General features: G+C 39.1%; 1 protein-coding gene across 1 annotated transcript in view; it reads right to left on the bottom strand.

Annotated features, from left to right (window-relative positions):
* Positions 1 to 15,231, bottom strand: part of PTPN13 (protein tyrosine phosphatase non-receptor type 13) — a 244,535-nt gene that overhangs the window by 14,645 nt on the left and 214,659 nt on the right. The window contains exons 36-40 of the mRNA XM_045284339.1: positions 13,200 to 13,264; positions 7,619 to 7,763; positions 4,009 to 4,146; positions 3,462 to 3,550; positions 1,578 to 1,633 (exon numbers count right to left, since the gene is read on the bottom strand). Coding sequence (XP_045140274.1) covers positions 1,578 to 1,633; positions 3,462 to 3,550; positions 4,009 to 4,146; positions 7,619 to 7,763; positions 13,200 to 13,264 — 493 coding nt within the window. The remainder of the gene's footprint in view (positions 1 to 1,577; positions 1,634 to 3,461; positions 3,551 to 4,008; positions 4,147 to 7,618; positions 7,764 to 13,199; positions 13,265 to 15,231) is intronic.

The following is a 15,231-nucleotide window of genomic DNA, read 5'->3' on the forward strand; positions in this document are numbered from 1 at the left end:
ACAATTTTAAAAATGTATTGGCAGATGTAAGTTAAATTGACCTTAAGAATAGTTTTACAAGCCCCTAATAAAATGATTTAAAAAAAGCAACAAAAAAAAAGAATAGTTTTAATATTGTAAATAATATCACACAGAGTCCATCAGACCCCAACTATTTGTTGATTGTTTTTCCAGGCACAACTTAAACACTATTTTTTGTTGCTTTATTTTTTTTTTAAATCAGTAAAAGAGATTGGGTCCTAGACGCTGCAGTCATTTAAGCAATGGAAAGGCTGTGCATTTGTCCTTTTCCTCTAAGTACATATAAGCTGTGATCTCACAGCTAGTATACCTCATGTACATGAAATCCTGCACCAGACATCCAAATTGTAAATTAGGGAGTAAAGTTCCTCCCTAACTCTATAGGTAAAAAAACAAAAACTACCCTGGAAAAGAATTTCTATGGAAATCTAACCAAAATTCATTAAGTGGACTGTGACAAGATTAGAAATGATACAAAAAAATAGTATTTTAACATTTGGCTATCAACTTAGGAAATGATCTGTCTATTATAAATCTGTGTGATTTTTAAAGGTAATGCAATCTACTCTCATATGATCTGCAGAATTAAAGCAGAATGAACAGGGAAGTAAGGAAATGAATTGCAACTGAGTGCCAAGGCAGGCCATCATGCCAGAAGTAACGAAGGCCGACAGACACTAACTGTCAGGGCAGAACTTCACAGGGCCAACCAGGTGACAGTCGACAGTTATCACACAGGCAATGTGGATCTCGCAATTACCAGTTGTGTTAAATGCACCAAATAAAGCTGCTAAAATTAATACAATAGGGCACCGCCTTATGTGTTCCAGGCTGCAACTGTGTGCCATTTTAAAATGCTTTTATTAAATTTATTTGTTTTTAAAACATCACACGAGGAAAGCACTGAAACTAGTGTGACAGTTCAATTGAATAAGTATTCGAGATTTTTGGAGGGATGAATAGGGAGATATTTAGAACCCTTCAACCAAATTCTGTCCCCTGCCCCACGTCCCACTTGATCACAGTGGATTATTGATGTGCTTTGTGGATTTTTCTTTCCCATTGAGGTATCTGGTCCTCTTGGCTGGTGAAGAACCACGAGGCGAGGCACACCAGCTTCATTCAGGAGAATGCTCTTCAAGAGACTGACCAACAGATCCGGTTTTGGAGCGGCAACCGCCCAGATCTCAAGTTTTTGAATCACAGACTGAAGTAGCCCTCTTGGGGGTGGAGATTGTGGTGGTCTCAGTCCATCTCTCAACATGATGGCTGATTGATTGAAATTGTGCTAATATAACTCTCTTGCTGCTTCTGTGCAGCTGACCTTAAATTAACCTCCTGGGGCGAGACTAGGAAGCTGATGCGATCATGGCAGTTTTCCTTCCCCTGCTGTAGTTGGGGGAGGTCAGACGCTTCTTCAGCCACAGTTCCATCATTTACTCAGAAAGTCTTATTTTATGGAAAACAAATTAAATTCCAAATTAACACCTAAATGGAAACCTTCAGAGGACTTGCACAAAAAAAATTATATGTCTCAGGGACTTAAAATTGTTTACCTGTCACTTATTACTTTCTCTTCAGAATACTCTTCACAGCCATTGATTTTGGTGGCCTACAGTGACGAGAAGTCAAACCAAATCAGCTAATTGTAACAAAAAGCACCAATCTCATACTGGCCAATTATTTCCTATTCCTGTTATATTTCTTCAAAACACACACACACACACACACACTCATTAAAAACACATTAAAAACTGTGGCCGAAGCATCTTCTGTGGCCTGAGAGCTTTCCTTTTTCTGCTGCTTCCATTCTTAATCCTCACACCCATCTGGCTTTTTATTTCTTATATAAGGACTGTTAATATAGCGAGGTGAGAACAAAGCAAAATAAAAATGTTTCTCCTCTATACTTTCCAAAATTTGAACTTTCTTCAGTAAGAATACAAAAACAAAAAGAGGGAAATAATTTATTTAATAATAACAAACTGAAGATAGCAACTAAATGTATATCTATAAACTTTATAATAATACAAATTACATCTATATACAAATGCCTACATTCCATATTGATAATGAAGGGTATAAGCCAAGTTTTAATAATAGTCACTTTGCATGAAGATTTGGACTGGATAGAAAAAGAATTTATATTTATGCATTCCTACTTGAAATGTTTTTTTCACAATGAAGATGGCAATATTTTCATACTCAAAATAAATTTGACAAATGAAAATGTCTGCTATAAAATTTTAACACAGTTCAGTATAAATGAATATTATACAAGGGGAAAAAATAAAAAGTATTTCTGTAAGGTCATGTAAACCTTTATTAAACAAAAATGTCAAAATGTTAAGATACTGTTTCTTCACCATACCTCCATTGAGGTCTTTAACTTTTGAAGGTAGTGTTTCCATCTCTCTTCGTTCTTCCCCGAAGAATTTTGTGTTCTTCAATTTATACCATACCAAAAAGGTAGTTTGTCCTCTTTACCAAAACCCACTGCCACTGCCTTCCAGTCTATTCTGGCTCATGGCAACTCTGTACAGTTTCTGAGGCTGTAAGTCTTTACAGAATGGATACCCTCATCTTTTCCCTGCAAAGTGGCTGGTGGGTTTGAACCACCAGCCTTGTGAATAGACCACAGCACCATTAGGGCTCCTTTTCAAATGGATGCATTTTGTGCCATGGAAAAATGATTATGAGCATCAAAATTTTAACAATATTCAAGTGGACATCTTCTGAAACCACTGAAGCTTTGTAACAAGTTGACAGGATGGCAGCCCCACATCAAACACTTGCAGGTCCCCCAATGAGATGAAGGCAAGTGCACTGCAGAGACGACTTGTCTGAAGCCATGAGTGATGGTAGAGGCCTATTTGAACATGCTCCGCTGGACTCCAGCCTGTACGTGTTCCACATGGGACCCTACGAGCCATACTTTTTGACTCACCCTCATAATTTATCCAGGCTGTCAAACTCTTTCTTAGATTGGGACTTGATGAATGATTCTTTCACTGGGATAAGAAGGATTTTTTAAAATCTATTTTGTAATACATAAAATTCAGTTCTCTTTTTTCTTAAATGTAAATGTTTAATAAATTATCAATTTCTGGATTAAAATGAGGTTGTTGTTGTTGTTGTTAGATGCTATTGAGTCAGTTCTGAGCCACAGCAACCCAATGTACAACAGGAGGAAACACTGTCTGGTCGTGTACCATTCTCACAATTATTCCTATGCTTGAGCCCACTGCTGCAGTCAAAGCGAGGAAGGCCCTCAATGAGAGACTGACACAGTGGTTGCAACCGGTATAACATTCTCACAATTATTCCTATGCTTGAGCCCACTGCTGCAGTCAAAGCGAGGAAGGCCCTCAATGACAGACTGACACAGTGGTTGCAACCGGTATAACACCCTGGATGGTTTATGCAGGTATAATTCTGACCTCAGAAAAATCTTCAGGTAACGGTGAGCCATCACAGTCCGTGTCTTCTGCTCTCTCTTCAGACAACCTCCCATTGGTGTTCTGTGTATCTGAGAGAGAAATAAATATGCCAAAGCAATTAATGAAACTAATGAAGCAGTAGAAAATTTTCTTCATTTACGTGTAAAAGAGGGAAGTAAATAAATATACACAAATCGGCTCAATGTTCTAAGTGGAAAGGTTATAAATAAATGTCAAGAGCATCAAATATCTATTTGCATTTATCGACTGAAAGTGGACTGACTCAAGAATGGCTTAGTATCATTTGAGGGAAAATATTGCAACAAAGACTCTTAAAAGCAACAGCTATGATACAGAGGATATTTTGAGATCTCATTAATAAGATAAACCACTCAGCACTATTTTACGGTGGTGATGGTGATCTTATATTTTCCATCAGTGAGAAATAGGAGAAGCCACTAATATAGTTTATATTTACTCCAAAATGGTCCTGAGAGATGTCCTGGTATTCCTTAACTTACGAACGTAGGTGTTCCGGTTCACCTACCTGGAACACAGGCATCTCCTGCTGCGTTATTTTGGTTTAAAAGATTCTGGGCCTCCTCATCTACAACGTCCAACAGAGACTGGATAACTTCAGCTTCTTGAGGATCATCATAAATATCATCTTCTTGTATATCAGACTCTTGGAAAACAATCATTTACATGTGATTTCACATTAAAAATGTTTGTATGGCTGACACTAAGGGTTCAATAGAAAGTAAATGTCTAGAAAAGATGATGGTAACATATGTACAAACATGCTTGATATAAACTGATGTATGGATTGTTGTAAGAGTTGTAAGAGCCCATTAAAATGATCTTTTAATAAAAAAAAATTGTATGTGCAGAGACACATTGCTAGTAGAATATGTTGCTTTCAATGTACGGCCACTGAGTCTATTCAGGCTCATAGTGACCCTCTACAACACAGCAGAGCTGCCTCCATAAATCTTCACAGGAGTAGACTGATGGACAGATCTCTTTCCTGTGGTGGGTTAGCAGCTCCGTGCACAGCCCACTACACCCCCTGGGTTCCTGAGAATATGCGGCTAGGTTCTTTTACATTTTAAGACTCCGCCTTTGAAAACAGAGATGCCCTGGAGACACAGTGCTTTAAGAGCGTAACTACTTCAATAAAAAGGCAGGTCAAATCCACCAGCCGCTCAGCCGGACAAAGATGGGGCATTGTAGTTCTATAAAGATTATGGCCTAAGAAATCCCCTTGGGCAGTCTAGCCTGTCCTCTGGAGCTGTTATGAGTTGGAATCCACATGAGGTCAAGGGGCATGGGTGTGCTTTGAAAAGCAGCCATGACTGGAAACATAGTTTACCATAACAAGCCCTGGTGTTTCTCATCATAGTAATTCTACAACTATCCTGGCTGTTAAAGACCAAGAACACACAATCTAACTGCAGCCTGCAGAGAACAAACAAAACTCAGTGATGCTGGGGACACACATTTTTGTGTTGTGGTTCATAATACTTGAATTTTTGGTGAGAGTTTACACAGCAAGTTCAATTCCCATCCCACGATTTCCACACACATTTTTGGTGATTTTAACATTTTTCAAAATGTTGTCAACATTCTTGTTAAGTTGTTCCCTGTCTAGTAACCAATTTTTCTGCCTCCTTGTCTCTTGCTCTTTGTTTTTGAGTAATTTTTGGCATTGTCTTATACTGGTGGACTAAGTAGAGCACTGACCTAAGGGGTAACAATTGAGTATTTTATTTTGATGGCTACTCTGCTGTTTTTCAAAAAGATGGTCTCAGGAGAAAGGATGTCACAGGGTGATAGTCTCAGGATATCAGTCTGTTTTCTACTTTCTGGATTTTCTTTTTCTTTTTAACTAGTGTTTTGAGTTCTGCTTCACATTTGACTTTAATACTATCTGGGACCAACTACTGGGGTGGCATCTTAGCATCTTCTAGTTCTTCTGGGTCTCAGAATACAAGTGTTTGTGGCCCATATAGATTTGCTGATTGTCTGCATTTTTGCTGACCTTCTTACTGCTTTGTTCGTGGGTAATAAGAGATCCATCAATTTGCCTTATACGGCTGCTTGCAAGCTTTTAGTTTACAGATGCTACTCCTGTCACTAGGCTACAGATCAGTGGTTCTCAACCTGCTGATGCAACACCTTTGGGGGTGTTGAACAACCCTTTCACAGGGGTCACCTGATTCACAGCAGTAGCAAAATTATAGTTTTTGGAAGTAGCAACTAAAGTAATTTTATGGTTGGGATGGGGGGGTTACCACAACATGAGGAACTGTATTAAAGGGTCGTGGCATTTAGGGAGGTTGAGAACCACTGCTACACATTAAAATTGCTGTGAATTAGGTTATGCCAGTTAACTGAGTTATCCCATGAGACTATAGTCCTGTGACATGTCTTCTAACCCAGAAAACCAATTCTGGAAGGTGTCTGGTAATGTTTGAGACACATTCACATTTGTGTCTTTAATCAATACATATGCAAATACTCATGTCTAAAGGAGCTTCTGAAAACTTTAATTGTGAATTGGTTGAAGGTTTGCAGAGTAGATCATCCATCTATTTTGTTTCACCTCATTAATGATCATCCCTTCAGTGTAATATCACTTACCCCATTTCCTCCCTGTATTTCCTGTTTCCATTTCTCCTTCCCTCCTAAAGCAGCTGACCGTTGTCCTTGGGTGAGTGCTGCCCTTTGCTCTCAAACAGTTGGTTGTTCTAAGGTGTGGACCTCACTGAGCTCCTGCTCTTCTTACGGACATGTCTATTGCTAAGGCTGACAACTGAGCCGGAGCAGGAGCTCAGATTCAGACCTCCAGGGTACCAGGAAGGGCCACAGTCCCGGAAGTTCCATCATTATCTATGGGACTAGTAAGACTGCTTTCTTTTATGATTCTGAAAAAGCTATTATCTTTTTTTTTGTTTTGAATATTTATTTCAAAGAAAAACAGTAAACTAGCTGTAAGTGGAAAAGAGGGTCAACATAAACAATACGGTTTGAACAATACCTTTAAAAGTACAAAAACCTTAACTCAATCAGCAACCAAGCTAAAATACAAGAGTTAAATTCCTTCAAAACTGGATTCTTCCTCCCCATCTGTCTGTCCAAGCAGAGCTTCAGCTATAGCTGGTGTGAGGCTATCAGCATAGACACCGTCCTCTCCCTGAGTTCCCAGTCATCCCCATCACTGCCGTCGTTCTCATACAAAGCACCGTCTTAACTGCCACCCATGGCATTACTAAGGCCACCTTTCTTGAAGGCGCATTGCACCATGTCCTCTGGAATCTCTTCCCATGCATCACGAACCCTAAAGCTATTATCTTTTAATTCCATTCTCATAAACTTTTTTGATGTCCCCTCATATTTGTTGTTACACGAAACTAGATACTTTCATCTGTTCCACTTATTCAAACATTTGTACCTATGAATGTACCAATTTGCTACTGACATAGCTTTTCATGAGACATTAATAAGTTAATATTTATCTTCTTAAATTAATCTCAAATAACTTGAGAAAAATACACATATAGAGTGCGCTAGAGATTAATGATTTATCAGCCCAAGTATCCTTGAGAGAAAATTTCTAAGCTACTAGGAAGCCAATGGATGGCTGCTTCACAAAATCAACAGAACAGGTATCTCTCCAACCAACTGAAAAGAATTTTATTTTCAGAGATAAAGATGGATGTTGGCCATTTGCACAGTAATTCAATTGACATTATTTTTTACATTGTTCTTTTACTTCTTTTTTTATTTTTTTAAATCATTTTATTAGGGGCTCATACAACTCTTATCACAATCCATACATACATCAATCGTGTAAAGCACATTTGTACATTCATTGCCCTCATCATTCTCAAAACATTTTCTCTCCACTTACACTCCCGGCATTAGGTCCTCATTTTTCCCCTCCCTCCCTGCTCCCCCCTCCCTCATAAGCCCTTGATAGTTTATAAATTGTTATTTTGTCATATCTTGTCCTGTCCGACACCTCCCTTCGCCCACTTTTCTGTTGTCCGTCCCCCAGGGAGGAGGTCACATATAGTTCCTTGTAAAGCCAATCTTTATTTTTAAAGTTACAGTAGCATGTAAGGCAAACAAAGATGATTTTTTTTTTTTCTTACCTGAATTCAGGCATTTAGAGTAACTCTCTACTGGCTCATTTGGAAAGCTAACTTGGGACAGGGTCACATTTGTTGATTCTTTCATCTGGTAAGTAAAGCCTTTTCCTTCAGTGTGCAAAACTTCAATTATTCCTTCTCCATTAACCTAAAGAATAACATAATAACATATTTTTAGTTTACTTCTTATACCGATTTCTAGGATTAGTCAGGGAATGTACATTGCCTCCCCTTATTGTTCTCCTTTTCCTTTACATTTTTATTTGTATAAATTGCTGCTCAGAATAGGGGGACCATTTCTCTGGCTCCTTTGCAGCAAGATATGGCCATCTTCTTAAATTTTAAATTCTGGCCAATGAGATAGAAGTAGAAATGCACAGACTTCTGGGAAGTGTTTCTAAAAGGAGGTGGCATGCCCTTATTCACCCCATCCTATTCTATGCTTCCTCTAGTGCATGTGATGACTAGAGTCCTAGAAACCTTCTTGGGCCACGAAGATGGGAATGGTACCCTAGAGATGATGCAGTGATGTGTTGGAAGAAACTTGGGTCTCTGAGAACTAAGGAGCTACCAAACCAAAACTGTGGAGGATCTACCTCCAGTTTTTATAAACGTATGAGAGAGTAGCCCTTTAAATGTTTTGACTTTATTTCCTGTAAAACCTTCTCATAATTAACAAGAGTACCTGATTAATTCATTAAATGGATTTTTAATGATTTGTTCAAGTCTAGCTATTTTAGTTCAAGAATAATAATCCCCCACATCATTTGTGACAGTTTTCTTCACTGATAATACTCATTAAAGGGGCTCATTTTATATAGCGATAAAATCCTAAGAGAGATAAAGATTTTCATCCACCAACTGCCACCAGATGATTTTGACTTCTAGTGACCCCAAAGGGCAAATAATTTCCCCATGGGGCTCCTAGGTTGTAAATATTTATCGTACATACATCACCTCATCTTTCTCTCATAGAAGAGCTGGTGCATTTGAATGACCAACCTGTTAGTTTAATCCACTGGGCTAAGAGAGTTCCTACAAATTTATTCAGAGGATGCTTAAATGTAATTAGCATGGAAGGGTCATTATAAGGAAGACCAGAGGTTTAAAGAGAAAGACAAATTTGTGAATTAGGTGAAGGTTTACCCAGTAGATCGTGGCTGCACATTCAACAATTCATATACATTCTGATTCAATTCATTCAGTGCAATCCCCTCAATGTACCATAGCTTATCCCATTTAGTTCCCATGTTCCTGTCTCCATCCCCTTCCATTTCTAACCTTTGAACTTTATCCTTGAATGAATGCTGTGGTTTTTCTCTTAAATGTTTGAGTAGTCTAATGTGGAGGTGAGTTCCATTCCAAACCTGAACAGTAACTAAGGGTCACAGTCTTGGGGAGATTCCCATCAGTCTCGTAAGACTGGTTTCTTTTATGCGTGTGCCTTCTGCTCCATGTTTCTTTCACTCTATTCAGGACTTTCTAATGTAATCCTTTTCACAGCATTTGGTCGTGATAGCCGGGCACCATCTAGTTCCTCTGGGCTAGCATTACAGAGACAGGTGTTTGTGTGGTCCATTAGTTCACTAGACTAATTGCTTCCAGGTATCTTTCTGTTTTCATCACTCCCTTTCTCTTGGTGTTAAGAAGTCCATAGTTCCAATTTAGATGGCTGCTCACAAGCTTTTCAGTCACCAAACTTAGGACAGAGAACATTGTTTGGTGAACAATTGATCTTGGTGTCCCCCAAGACTACGGTCCTAATGCCTTAAGGCCGAGTGACTCATCCCTTCAAGATGTTTAGTTATATCTAAGTATATTTCATGGCTTTGCCCCCTGATATGTATCACCATGGAAAAACTTGCAGCAAAAGTAAATACCCCTACAGAAATGGCCTCTGTCAACACCCAAACCAACCATACTGTCATTGATTCAATTCTGACTCATGGTGATACAATAGGCCAGGGAAGAACTTCCCCCCTAGAGTTTCCAAGACTACAGCTCTTTACAGTAGAAAGCCTGAGCTTTGCCCCAAGGAGCAGCTGGTGGTTTCAAACTGGTGAACCTGTGGTTGGCGGCCCAGCACGTAATCAGTACACCACCAGGACTCCTGCCATCCTCTATCAAACATATATATATTCTCATACTCTCCCTTTCCCACGTAGTCAGCCTGCAGGTCTAGCCAAGCATCTACTGACAGATCTCCACCACTGCAGGACTGTGCATAGAACAGCACTGGCCTCGGTTGCCTTTAACTCTTGCAAGCTTTGCTGAGCCCTTCCCTGCCTCTGTCATTTCTTCAGAACCTCCTCCTTAGTGAGTACTGTCTGCCCCTCCCCAAGTCATCCTTTAGTCCGTGACATCCCTACCTTCCTCTCCCTTTGACTCCTAGTAATCATCAAAGAATGCTGGTTCTTGTGTGAAAAGCTATTCGAGACTTTTTCTAATAGTAGTCTCACACAGTATTTGTCCACTTGCGCTTAACTCATTTCACTTTCACTGAGCTTAATGTTCTCCAAGTTCATACATGTTGTGAAGTGTTTCACAGATCCATCACTCTTCTCTAGTGTTGGGATTGCATTTCGTTGTGTGTATGTACCATTTATCCATTCTTCTACTGCTGGGAATTTAGTCCCCCACCCCCCTCCACGTGTTTTTGTGAATGGTGCTGCAATGAACATGGGTAGGCATCCATCTATTTGTGTCACGGCTCTTATTTTTCTAGGATATATATACCAACTACAAGCATTGCCGGGTCATATGAAATTTCCATTCCAAATTTCTTGAGGAAGTGCCACACTGCTTTCCACGGTGGTTGCACTCTTTTGCAGTTCCGCTAGCAGCGGATCAGGGGACCAGTCTGTTCTGTCTCCAGCATGGTTATCTGGTTTATTTTTAACATTGCTAAGAACATTGGTGTCAGGTATTATCCTATAGTTTTGATTTGCACCTCTCAAGTCGCTAGTGATCTTCAGGATTTCTTCATGTTTGTTGGCCCCGGAATGTCTTCTTTGATGTGTCTATCAACATCAATTTTTATATTATACAGATTAGCCCTAGGTGGGTTTTTAATTTAATTTTTATTATTAAATTATTTAAGCTAAACTATATGAAGATAATTACTGAGTGGAAAAAAAAAGCAGAATAATCTATGGAAAGAAGAAATGCCTCCAATTATGACATTTTAACATGTCTTCAGTTGTGGTAACTTTTTTGTTGTTGAGACTTTTGAGGTTTTATTCCATTTTCTAGTCTGTCAAGATTGTTTTGACTTAGGATTTTCTTTCTTTTTTTTTAAATCAATTTATTGGGGCTCATACAATTCATCACAATACATAGATCAATTGTGTAAAGCACATCTATACATTTGTTGCCCTCATTATTCCCAAAATTAGCTTTCCTCTTGGGTTCCCGGAATCAGCTCATTTTCCTTTTTTCCCCTCCCCCTCCCTTCCTCCTCCCCTCTCCCCCATGCACCCTTGATAATTTATAAATTATTATTGTATCTTATATTACACTGTCTGGCGTCTCCCTTCACCCACCCCTCTGCTGTAACTCTTAAAATAAATTAAGCGTGTAGCTGATAAGTGCTCTGCATCACCTAACGACGACTTGCCACGGGGCAACGTCCTTTCTATAATCTAGAGCTCTTCTGTTACAAGTAAGGACAGCGGCTCTTTCACTAGAAAATCATGTTGAGTAGACTCTGACTTTCTAATTCCATGGTCAATTGTGAAGCCCTTCATAGAGCATAGCCTGTGGGGAAATCTAAGTGATTCAAATACATTGACAGAAATAGTACACAAAGAAAAGTGTGTGGTGCATTCTGAAGGCCTTACTCTTGTTAGTAAAACAAAAATGGTGCAGGGTGGATGGAATGTGATTATTTCTTCATAAATGTTACATTAGTTAGTTATGTGTTCTCGAAGCTCCTAGTGACCCAATATACAAAAGAATGAAATTTTGCCTGGTCTGGGTCCTCAAAATTATTATTTTGAGCCCATCATTGTAGCCACTGTGTCAATCTATCACAATAACAGTTTTCTCTTTTTCAATGACCCCTTATTTCACCTAGCAAGATGTCCTTCTCTAGGGATTGGTGTCTCCTGATAACATGCTTACAGTGTGTAGGATGCAGCCTCACCATCTTCCTTTTAAGGAGTATCTGGCTATATTTCTTCTAGTGCAGGCAACCCATGGTATATTTAATATTCTTCACAAGACTGTAATTCACATGCACTTCTTCTTTATTCATTGTCTAGCTTTCACATGCATGTGAGGCAACTGAAAATTTTTTGGCTTTGGTCAGGTGCACCTTAGTCCTCATACTTGGTTATGAACTTCCATTCTTCATAAGAAATTCATAGTACAGACATTAACATTCAAGGAAAGAATATCATCTGGAAGACTTCCTGAAAGATGTTTTAACTGGAGAAAAATAATGCTAGCAGCTGCAAGCAACAAAAGCCCTGGTTTCCAGGGCTTGTTAGTTTAACAGATACTCTACATCCTTTCTTTAACCAGATGCTGCGGACATTTAAAAAGAAAGGAAGCACTGGACAGCATGAGGGATACTAGAAAGACATGAAAATTCCGTTTTAGTTGTGCGAAATTGAAGACCTTCTGAACAAACAGAGAAGTAGGGTTAATGTTGTTACCTCAATCCATATAATGCAAATAACCAAGGCATTCATTTTAATTTGGGGGTCCGGGTTATTTCTTCCTTGAAGTCCTTCTGTTGCATTTCATCTGTTTCAGGGTTTACTAAAGCAAGTCACGTGTGTGAGTTGACACAGCAAGGTCAAACTACAGAACTTGGTGCTTTTAGTTACTACATTTGAGCCCTCCTCCTACAACAAATGCAACTCTTTCCAGCACTTGTTGGGATTAAGTATTTATGGATTACTTAGAAATGCCTCAGTGCTGTAGTGCATATGGAAATAAATTCAACTAGTGTGTTTCAGAAGGGATTATATGAGATATATGAGGGACAAAAGTTTCATAAAACAAAGAGCTAGCTGTAAGCATCTGCAAGATGAACATGACATGCCAGAAAGAAAATCATAAAAAGGCATGTTAGTCAAAATAGGGAGCATATATGCAGCCTTAAAGAGAGAGTAAAAAGTGGACTCTAATTAGAGTCTAATTAGACGTGAAAATAATTTTGTTGTGTCCCTGCTGAATTTCTCTGCAATAACCTTATATAACTACACCCTTTCATTTTACTACATTTGCACTGTGGGTAGATATTGTCCTGCTAACTGCTCAAGCAGCCACTCTGTGGGATTAAGATGAGGCTGTCTGCTCCCAGGAGGAATTACATGGTTTTGAGCGGACTTCTTTTTGAAGGCACCCCAAAAAACTTGTCGACAGCCACCCGCTAATTACAAAGAGATGGACAAACGCACTGCTTGCAATAAACTTGTGCACGCATGAACTGGAATTCCAATAGCAATGCTTTTTGACTCACCCTGGATAAAAATGTAAAGACGACCAAGACTTAAAATATGACACCAGTTCAGTTTCAGACTCAAACAAGTGGGTGACAGGGTTAAGTTAGTATGACATGCAAGCGTTTATTTACCTTGGAGAAAGAACTTTGAGGAGTGAGAGCAGCAGGCTTGCTGCAGGGCTCCACGCTGCGATGGCCTGAGAAGAACAACATATGTAAGCGGAGGAGCCCAGGAAGAACAAAACAGAGACATCACAATCATGAAGACAAAGCCACATTTCAGAGGATGCTATGTTACTAGTACACTAAAGAAGGCCCCATCCCAGGGTAATGTAAAAGCAAATTGAATCAAATATGAGAAAAAGGTTTGTTCCAAGAACCCCCGCCCACCACCAATTTCTTAAAAGAAAATGGTTCAAAGAAAAGACAAGATTGGGCTGAATGGCTTAAGTGTGAGGTCTTTTAAATAAGTGATTCCAACCCAGTGGGAAGAGACATCACAGATATTGAACTATATTTATTATTTAAAGAAAGCTAGCTTTTTCTTTGGTCACGTGGAAAAGTAAATAATAAAGGCTATCGATTCAACCCAGGCAAGTAAGCCATGGATACAACAAAAAAGGGCCTCTGATATATTTTTAAACCAAAAGCTAACTTTAACTCGTAGCCATTAGTGGAAAAGCTAAATGCATGTATTAAAGTGAGTAACTATGGTTTTATTGTTATATAACACCACATATTTAAAAGTGGTTTTAGTTCAGTTTATTTTCCAGAGATTTAGAAAGATGAGAGTTTTTAAAAAAAATCTTAAAATGAAAACAGGAAAATTTTAGCACAGCTAATTCTATCTCCTATGTAAGGAAAATCGAAACATAATAAGTAAACTTCTATCGAGAGAGATGAAGACAGATGGAATTTTTCGGGATAATTTTTTATATTTTTGTCGCTGATGTTACAAAGAGCCCAAGGATATCTTTTGGCATCACTTTTAAGAGAGATTATATTCATTAAATTTATCTAGAAAAAAATAAAGAAAAACAACACCAATTATAAACCTCTGTCCTGTCCCCTGACAGAGTCCTCAGGCAACCATTGTTTGTTTGTTTGTTGTTATGTGTTAAATCAGATTCATCTGCAATTTCTATAATTTTGTGTAAGTGGGTTTATACCTATCATGATCCCAGTTCTGCCTTACAAATCTGGCTAGACCAGAGCAGGTACACAGGTAACAGATAAGAGCTGGGAACACAGGGAATCCAGGACAGATAACCCCTCAGGACCAATAATGAGAGTAGCGATACCATGAGGGTAAGGGGAAGGTGCGGGGAGAAAGGAGGAACCGATCACAATGATCTACATATAACGTCCTCCCTGGGGGACAGACAACAGAAAAGTGGGTGAAGGGAGACATCGGTCAGTGTAAGACATGGAAAATTAATAATTTATGAATTATCAAGGGTTCATGAGAGAGGGAGGGTAGGGATGGAGGGGGAAAATGAGGAGCTGTTGCCAAGGGCTCAAGTGGAAAGAAAATGTTTTCAAGGTGATGGTGGCAGCAAATGTACAAATGTGCTCGACACAATGTATGTATGTATGTATGCATTGTGATAAGGACTGTATGAGCCCCCAATAGAATGATAAAAAACAAAACAAATCAAAACGCTTTTTCTAATCTGGCTTTCACTCAGCAAAATTACTTTGATTATATTATTGCATGTATCAACAGTTCATTTATTTTTAATGCTTATTCCATTAGGAGCCCAGGTGGCATAGTGGTTACACATTTGGCTGTGATCCCCAATGTCAGCTGTTTGAAACCACCAGCTGCTTCCTTGGTAGAAAGATGGGGCTTTCTACTCCCATAAAGAGTTATAGTCTCAGAAACTCAAAATGGGGAAGTTCTACTGTGTCCAACGGGGTCCCTATGTGTCACTACTGCTTGGATGGCAGTGAATGAGTGCGGTTTTCCATTAAGGGGCTGCTAACAGCAAGGGAGGTACTTCAAACCCACCAAGAACTCTTCAGGACGAATAGTCTTTGGTGTGCATATACAGGTATGCATGCCCATGATAAGCCCTATGGAACTGGATGCTATGTCATTTGGATGTGGTGTGAATACTGTACTAAACCCTATGGAAGCCTGCTGCTGCTGCTGCTGCTGCTG

Source organism: Echinops telfairi, unplaced genomic scaffold, assembly GCF_000313985.2.
Source record: "Echinops telfairi isolate 266 unplaced genomic scaffold, ASM31398v2 ScPeMD7_7468;HRSCAF=8506_0, whole genome shotgun sequence".
Classification (NCBI taxonomy): Eukaryota; Metazoa; Chordata; class Mammalia; order Afrosoricida; family Tenrecidae; genus Echinops; species Echinops telfairi.